The sequence below is a fragment of the Sinocyclocheilus grahami genome, unplaced genomic scaffold (genome assembly GCF_001515645.1).
Source record: "Sinocyclocheilus grahami isolate Dianchi unplaced genomic scaffold, SAMN03320097.WGS_v1.1 scaffold152.1, whole genome shotgun sequence".
Classification (NCBI taxonomy): domain Eukaryota; kingdom Metazoa; phylum Chordata; class Actinopteri; order Cypriniformes; family Cyprinidae; genus Sinocyclocheilus; species Sinocyclocheilus grahami.
The window spans coordinates 1,081,591-1,090,894 of record NW_015505331.1 but is presented as its reverse complement, the minus strand read 5'-3'; the positions used below and the strand labels follow the sequence as shown (position 1 = coordinate 1,090,894).

The window sequence follows — 9,304 nt, the reverse complement described above, 5'->3', positions numbered from 1 at the left end:
CAAAAAAATCGAATGCGTAGCTTGTCAGTGAACTACAGCTCTGTGTAGTAAATGTAGTTTGATGACTGTGACACATACAGTATATTGTGAACAGACCTCTACGCTGACTGGTGCCTTTCAGCAGGTTAAGGCCTGTACGTGTTATAAAATAGCAAGCCACCTTGTCCTTCTGTCAAAGGGTTCCCAGACTGAGAAGCTGCTGTGGAAATGAGCTGTAATCTCCAGCACGCCACAGATTTACCCTATGCCGGCTGCACATTACCCTCAGACCTTCATCAGCAACTCTTCTAAAGCTGAGAGGTAACAGGGTGAATACTGCTCTTAATGTAAATCTGTGTGTGTGGTTTTTTTCTGGCTATATGTGCGCTCAGGATTAAACCCAACAGAGGAAGGGAAAGAGATTTTATGTTTGGAATGAAACATGAGTGTGCTGCATATTGTATGGTATATAATGTATATAATTAGTATGTGAAATAATATGCAACAATAACAAACATTAATGAGACATTTTATTTACATATATATTTATAGGTCGAGAAAAAATGTCAACTAGGTCACGTCATGACGCAGACTGAGCCACAAGGATATAAACCTCAGTAGCTTGGTGCCCATTCTCTTTTCGCTTCTCACTAGTGATAGGTTGTTATTTGCGCGTGTGCAGCTAACCTAGTTGTGTGGATTCGCCCTCCCAAGCTGTGACAGCGCACTCTGCACTGCCATAAGGACAGATATATATTTGGATTTCTTTTTCTTCATCACATAAGTACATATTATAAATTTGATTGTAGTGTCAGCGATACCCTGTGCTTCACGGTACTATCCGGTGGCTGGTCTCGACTGCACATAGGTAGCATTTCCATCGCAAACCTAATATAATTTTTGAGTGCTTTTGTTGCATATCTCGGCCACTCGGTGCTATCCGAAGGCAGGTTTGGTAAATTTACATTTAATTCTGAGTCTGTTTTCAAGAATATAATCTTCCGGTTCTATCCGAAGATTTTTTCTTCAACCTCCTGGGCTGGTATTATTACAGTTTGAGTTCCTACGGTGCTAACCGATGATGTATTATTGACGAATTCATGGCTCACAGTTTGCTTACAGTGGGGAAATTGATTTTGTAAGTTTGCCCACTTACAATGAAATGAAGGGTCTGTCATTTTTATGGTAGGTTTATTTTAACGTATAGAGACAGAATACCAACAAAAAAAATCCAGAAAAAACACATTATATGAAGGTTAGAAATTGATTTGCATTTCAGTGAGTGAAATAAGTATTTGATACCCAAGCAAAACATGACTTACTAATTGGTGCAGAAACCCTTGTTGGCAATCAGAGGCAAGTCGTTTTTTGTAGTTGGTCACCAGGTTTGCACACATCTCAGGAGGGATTTTGATCCACTGCTCTTTACAGATCCTCTCTAAATCTTTAAGGTTTCTTAGCTGTCGTTTGTCAACTCGAAGTTTAAGCTCCCTTCACAGATTTTCTATAGGATTGAAGTCTGGAGACTGGCTAGGCCACTCCATGACCTTAATGTGCTTCTTCTTGAGCCACTCCTTTGTTGCCTTGGCGGTATGTTTCGGGTCATTGTCATGCTGGAAGACCCATCCATGACCCATCTTCAGTGTTCTGGCTGAGGGAAGGAGGTTCTTGTCCAAGATTTTACAGAAAAACAGGCCCAAAGCATAATGTTTCCACCTCCATGCTTGACTGTAGGGATGGTGTTCTTGGGGTCATAGTCAGCATTTCTCTCCCTCCAAACACGATGAGTCGAGTTAATGCCAAAGAGCTCAATTTTGGTATCATCTGACCACAGCACTTTCTCCCAAGCCTTCTCTGAATCATTTTGATGCTATTTGGCAAACTTTAAATGGGCCTGTACATGTATAAGATTTTTGTTTTTGTGAAAACCTGTATCTGAACTGTAAATCATGTAATTTTATGGCTCAATACTGTATGTTACCATAGACATTGTCCAACCCCACTAGGGGTTAAAATGGGTCATAAATTGCCTTAAAAAAAATTTAAATTCTGCAGATACCCTGTAAATAGTGAAATAAAATTCCTTCCTTCATATTTGTTGATATTTGTGTATTGAAAATATTTTTGATTGACATTTAAATTCCTATCAAATTTTCTATATTTTAAAAAAAAGTTTTTTTTTTTTATTTGGGCTAGTTAAATTTATTTTCGGGCTACCAAAATCTGAAGAGTATCTGCCCGAAGGGCTACCAGGGATTTTGAAATTTTGCGAGCCCTGCATCTTCTTAAATCTCTACAACCTCCAGTACCAGCTACGCCTGCAGACAACACACCAGAAGATTTCTTCAACATCCGGATGCCATTTCAATGAGTGCATCTAATTCACACCACCTTAGGGTCACCGAATGCAGACCTTTCAGTTCTTCAGTTCCTTCAGACTATATTGGCAATGGGACATTTGACTCGTGAGCTTGGAACACTCAGCAACCCTTCTAACAGCTCGGCGCCAGGTATGGCTTGCTCAGGCAAGATTGCCTGAAGATTGTAAGAAGACGCTGAGGGAATTGTCAATTGTGCCGGGACATCTTTTTGGCCCCAATGTCTCTGAGGTATTAGAGAAGAGAATGAAGTTGTCCGAAGTCACACAACAGCTAACTCAGGCCCCACAGGCACCCTCTCTTAGGATGCCACCAGCTCCCACTCATTCACGCTATTCAATTGCAGAGCAACGACTGCGCTGCGACAATACTTCTCAACCTCAGATACCACAACAACAAAGACTGGCTCAAGAGGCCCAGGGACATTGCCCTTTACACCATCATCATTAAAATGGCCCAGGGACATTCGTTATAGTTTAGAAAATTGTAATAAAATATGACAAGAACTCAGAGTTAAACTGTGTCAGAACAAATTCAGCTTGATAATGTCAGATAACTTTGATCGAAAGGTATGTAATGGATTACAATAAACCAAAAATTATTCATACAGCTGTCAATATTTACACAACTATCAATACTTTGTCGGGTGACCCTTAGCCTTAATGACAGCATAGTCTCCTGGGCATGCTGTCAACCAGGCTCATGCAAACCTGAACTTCAGTTTTTTCCCAGACTCAGTCTGAATAATTTTTGGTCCCAAATTTGTATAAATTTTACTGGTAGTCCACTGTATGAAGAATTTTTGGGTATAATATATCACAGTTTAGTTTATCTTGCTATTCTCACTTTACATAAATTAACTATAGTGTCCTGCACTCACTAGTTAAAGATCACACAACAGAAGTGCGCGCGCTCTCTCTCTCTCTCTCTCCCTACCATTAAGTTACTTGTGCATTGTTTTACTTACTTGTTTTTGACGTGTCCGACCGAACTACAAGCTTTCCAGTGATGTCTGTGAGAAAGGGATATTCACTCGACAAGCTCGCGCATCTGCGCCGCCGCGCGCTCAATCCACTCAGCGTGCTTTGCTTACCAGCTGGCGCAAATCAGCTATACAGGCGTTAATACTGAATGTTTTATATTCATTGCATACATATACTTCGTAGACATCTTTAATCTCTAATAACTCCATTCTGCTGTCTGTTGTCGGTGTTTCTTTGTCTGAATATGGCACTTATCATTAATTATGCTTTGTGGTATCAGCGTTTGGTATCGGGGCATTTTAACGAGTACGAGGGCAGGAGCTCAGTATCGGGCCTGATACCGATACTAGTATCGGTATCGGTGCATCCCTTCTTCCTACAGCTGTCAAGGATCCAACCAGTTCTATGGCCCTGTCGCTAGAAATTTGTTCACTTTTGCAGGAAGGAGCCATAGAAAAAGTTCACCCCCTCAGTACAGAGGTTTTCTGCCAGTTCTGTATCTGCGCTACTTAAATGTGTTCCTTAAGCCTCTTCCTTTTCGTATGTTACAAAAACAGTTGACATTCTTTGGTCTGTGATGGAAGGAGACTGGTTTGTGAGTGTGGACTTGAAGGATGCATACTTATATGCCCCCATTGTTCCACACTTTACAGGAAGTTCCTAAAATTCAGCTTTCAGGACCAAGCATACCAGTTCAGAGTTCTGCCATTCGGTCTCTCTCTGGCCCCTTGTGTATTTGCAAAAATTCCTTACGGTGTCCTTCTGCAACAGTCATCCCTCATGACTGTGTTGGTATGTCATCCACTAGTGCTTAGCACCACCTCTGCCGGTCAGGAGGAATGAAACAGAACACTAGTTATGTATGTAACTGTGGTTCGGTGAATTCTAGATGACCGCCAGAGTTCTTTGTCACTCGAAATGCACGAGAAGTGTTCAGAGGCTGGTGCGGTTTATATCCTTGTGGCTCGGTCTCTCGACCTATCTAGCTGATGCTGCAATTATCTACTAGTGCTTAGCACCGCCTCTGGCAGTCATCCGGAATTCACAGAACTACAGTAACATACATAGTGTGCAAATTCTACTAAATGGGGATGTTTTAGATAATTGTAAAAGAATTCACATGTTCGTGTTTTTTTACACAATTTTTTGTATGTATGCTGTACAGGTCTGATATAAAGAACGTTTTTGCTCAGGTGGTGGAAATGTCCACCCAATAGAGAAAAGTTTTGCTCAGCAAGAAAAACAAAATTAGAGGAAACATCAGTCTCTGAACAGTTTGCTGAAGGCTGCTCTGCTCTCTGCTGAGGAGGAACAAACACAGTCAAATCAATCTCACCCTTGCCCCGCCCCGCCCCGCTCCGCTACTGTGAATGAGGTTGCCACATTCAAACGTTTTTTTTCCAAACATTTTTTCTTTTGTCAGAGATGAATGACAGTGTTTTCCTTGTGAACATGTGTTTTCCATATTCATTGTATTTGTGTGGTCTTATTGCATCCATGTTGCATGATCCTGTCATGGCCTCAACTCAACATCAGGATCTCAGCTCTGTTCTGATGTGATTTCTCCATTTACATTAGATTTATGCCACGTCTGTCATTGGAAGGGAGCCATTGTGTGTGCGAACATGTCCACACATGGCAATGGACATTAATTATGGCAGCTGTGGAACCATGCAAAGTGAACACAGTTGGGCGTCCATATTATTTATAATTAATTTTTTTCCACATCCTTTCCACTAGCAAATGTTTATGGCCTAGACATCACAAGTGATTCTGGTGACTTGTAAAGGCACGATAAGGTACTTTATATTAGCTTTTCTAGCTCTTTTTTAAACTGACAGCTATTGAAATGAATGCAGCATCAGATAAAAGCTAACGTTTTTTGAATGGCTTGGATGAAGGAGATGGAGGGGTTTTGAAATAGCCAAGTCTATTTCCAGATCTTATTCCAATTGAAATTTGCATTTTTGGGTGAATTTGCATGCAAGATTATGTGCATCCTCCAGTATAGTGGATGACATAATTTTGTAGGCCAACAAAGTTAGCATTACATTGGTTGCCTTAGCAAAAAGCCAATAGGATTTTTGGATTGGCTTTATTGATTATTGCAGAAAATAAGCTTTTTGACCAACAAATGTTCATGATTCTTACATGTTGCTTATTATGATAAACTTCACAAATGGACACAAATTTTATTGAAGCCTGAATACAATCAGCAGGCGTAACAAGCTAAAGCTAGGCTATAAACAAACTACAGTATATCACTGCATGACCTAAGTGTCACCAACACTGAGCTTCTGACAAAACATTCATCTCTATTTAAAATCTACAATTTGGAAAGTTTGAGTTAGAATAGGAATGCAAAAACTATTAAACCAATGAGGCTGTAAAAGTGGACTAGTGAGTAGATGAGTTTGTCTGTTTAGCGCAATGCTGTTTAATGCCCCTGACCAACTCTGTAGTACCATTTAGCCACTTGACAACAATTCTCTTTTTCAAGACACATAAAAGTGAAAAAAAAAACATCAGTGGGATATAACTGATGTATTTTATGTCATAGAAAAAAACTTATTTCAACAAAAACCCATTGATTCGGGATAATGGAACCAGAAGTTTACAAATGCTAGCATGTTTTGGGGTTTTAAGAACAAACTACTTATAGTTTACTTATTTTTTTCACAAGACAATTATATTTCTGGAGATATTTTTATTGAATAAAATATTTCAGCTAAATTTTTGATTTAGATCACCTTCACCAATCAATTCAGTGAATAGTGATATCGTCTTGTGTGTTCCATTTCAGCTCTGACCAACTGAATTCATCTCTCTGTGCCAAGCTTAGGTGAATGTAGTTTCATGCTGTTTATTTTGATTTGTGTGGATATCACAAAAAGAATTTGAACAAATATGCATTAACTGCATCATAATTATGAATGTTGGTACCCAACTTGAATGCAAACCTCATTTTAATCTTCACAGCCAGGTCCATATTACAGGTAACTGTACTGTTAGGAGTAACTGAATAACTCGGGATATTGGTTTATTTCACATCAGAGGGAGTGTCAGGCATGTTTATAAACCGAATAACTTAAGTAATTTGTGGATTAGTGCATACTGGAGACGCGAACCGTTTCAAACGATTCAGTTCGATTTGGTGAACTGGTTCTACCGGTTCACTAAGAAGATACGGTTAAATAGAACGATTCGTTCGAGATCCGGACATCACTAGACGAGACAGAACCAATAAAACCCATTACAAACGAGGCATTTGTTGCATCCAGTGGGGACATAATTATGGATTATAATGACTTATACTGTCTTTTACGCATTGCGCCGCGTAAACATAAAACCATGTCTGCATTTGTGATCGGACAGCAAGCCTACTCTACACTGCTCAAAACTCGCGTTTGAATCATCATTGGCAAATTATTTAAATATAAATATAAAAACATACTTATAGGCTGTGATTCAGAAGAGCCAGACTGTCCTTGAAAAGTTGGAACTGCCCAACTTTATAGAAACAGTCTTTGTGCACAGATGCATTAGGCTACTGGTTCAGGAAACAGTCCTCATCCATCCTCCATAAAATGCACTGCACACATTTGAATATTTGGGTTGAACTGTTCTGGAACAGTATTGTAAATACAACTTAACCACTGATTTCTAGTCGTGTCCTCATTTGGAAGGCCAAACAAAGTAGTTTCGCTTTCACAACAAACACACAGCGACTCCACAACATGGCAGCAGCGGCAACAGCGAAAATAAAAGTTACGCCTTCTTTCTTTGCGTGAACATTTGGGCAGCGTTATGCAAATCTTCCCACATTGTGACATAGATATGTGGGGGCGTGTTAGAACGAGCCGTTTTAGGTAGGTGTGGTTGACTCTTAACTTTTATAAAGAATATCTTTTTGGATTTGAAACTTTAGTCTTTGCAACTTTACAGATCTTCTTTATGCACCAAGAGCTTGTAACACTCCAAAGAGAAAGTAAAAATTTAAGAAATTTTAAACCACATTTTAAAAATTCTGAATCTCTTTGCATTATACAACAAAATATCAAACAGGTCTAATCTTCGCAAAAAGGGCTTAAAAGGGCTTAGTTCTTAAAGATCTAGCATAAGTTGCTTGTCGGTGACACTTGGTTTAATATTTGATCTAATTTAATATCATTCAGATACTTTTAAGTGTTACTTAAAGGGTTAGTTCACCCAAAAATGAAAATTAGCCCATAAATTACGTCTGTGCAGTGCTGCTTCAAGTCCAACACCTTTTGTGTTTTATTAGGAGACGCACAACAGTTCTTCTGTGGCTTTATAGGTAATATTTTCACGTACACAATTTAGCAAAATCAGACAATATTGTGTCTAATATATACCACAATATTAATTTCTTATTATTGAATTGTTGTAAATAAATATCACATTTGGAACTGGTCAGTGTTCAAAAAATGCTGGGAAATCACTTAATGTAGCCCCAAGAGTAATTACTGATAAACTGTGTGAAAAAAAGACGAAAGAAATCACCCACTGACTTTCAAAGCTGCTAACGACTTTCTACTTCGAGGACCTTGATAGAAATGTAGTGAAGTGAAAAGTACAATATTTGTCTTTCAAATGTAGTGAAGTTAAAGGCCTAAGTTTCCAGAAAAAATAATACTCAAGTAAAGTACAGATACTCAAAAAGTGTACTTAAGTACAATACTCAAGTAAATGTACTTAGTTACTGTCCGCCTCTGGAAACAAGTTAAATAAAAAGCGCCCATCCATAAAAAAAAGTGTTTCACACGGCTCCGGGGGGTGAACAAAGGCCTTCTGTAGCGAATCGATGCGTTTAAAAAAAAAAAATCCATATTCAAAACGTAATAATCACTTTAATCTAATTTGCGCTCTAACTTTGAGCTGCTATGTTTGTGTATAAGAGAGGTGTTTTGTTTGTAGTTTCACAAAACCAATTTCACTTAATTCAGTGAACCATCTATCAGTGTTGCACACTGAATCACATGGCTCTCCCTCACCCTCAACTATTTTAAATGGTATTTCTCGGATATGTGGATGCACAACACACATGCGTCTCTTTCCTCTAAACTCTTCCTGAAGTCACGAGCAGTCTGGGGCCTCACTCAGCAAAAATAAAAAGTGGAAGTGTTGCTTATGTTAAAGGTGAGGAGCTGTAGTTTCATGAATGTGCGAGGAAGCCACAGTCACATGCTAAGCGTAGCACAGAGGATCCTCTCTAACAGCAGAGCTCTGGACAATTAGTGCTGACAGAAGTCAGGTAAGTGCTGGTTTGTTGCTTTGTTTGTGGACTTTAAAGGTACAGATTGTGTGGAAGTGGGATGCCAAGAGTGGAGAGACCTATACGGTTGCATTTAAACTATGTTCTGTATATGGTCCAAAATTAGCACCTGCAAAGTGCCAAATGTGATTAAAAATGAACTTGGTGAGTAAAAAAAAAACTTGTGAGTTGGCTTGAAAATTGATTAGGGACTGTAACATAATACATAGTTTAAGTCAAAATGTAAGAATGGTATTCTGATGCTCGCTGATGTAAATGATGTGAGTGATTAAAATATATAGATGTTTACAAAAAATATAGATGAAGATATACAAACAAATGTCTATTGAATAAACTATGACTAGCAGACATTTTTCTCTGATTCCTAAAATATTTTTTGTTTGTTTGTTTTCCCATAAATTCATGCATTAATGCCACCAAATGAAAATATAAGAATCTAAAATCACAACATGTTTGCGATTTTATGAAGTGCATGGACATGGAGACTGGCTCATGTACATATGATGCTGCGAGTGAAACTGTGATCTGCAATGGCCTATCATTAATATGCAATCTCACTGAAAGGACCTATATATATATATATACATGCATACATATACATGTAATATACAATTGTATACTTTTTTTTTTGTTAAAATATTTGTCAAAATATTATATATATATATATA

At 38.5% G+C, this 9,304-nt stretch overlaps 1 protein-coding gene across 1 annotated transcript in view; it reads left to right on the top strand.

The window, feature by feature from the left end:
- Window positions 1-244: 244 nt before the first annotated feature.
- The window catches only part of osbp2b (oxysterol binding protein 2b), a 20,216-nt gene continuing 11,156 nt past the window's right edge, over window positions 245-9,304 (top strand). Inside the window, exons 1-2 of the mRNA XM_016281867.1 lie at window positions 245-300; window positions 8,564-8,615. Of these exons, the coding sequence (XP_016137353.1) occupies window positions 245-300; window positions 8,564-8,615 (108 nt within the window). The remainder of the gene's footprint in view (window positions 301-8,563; window positions 8,616-9,304) is intronic.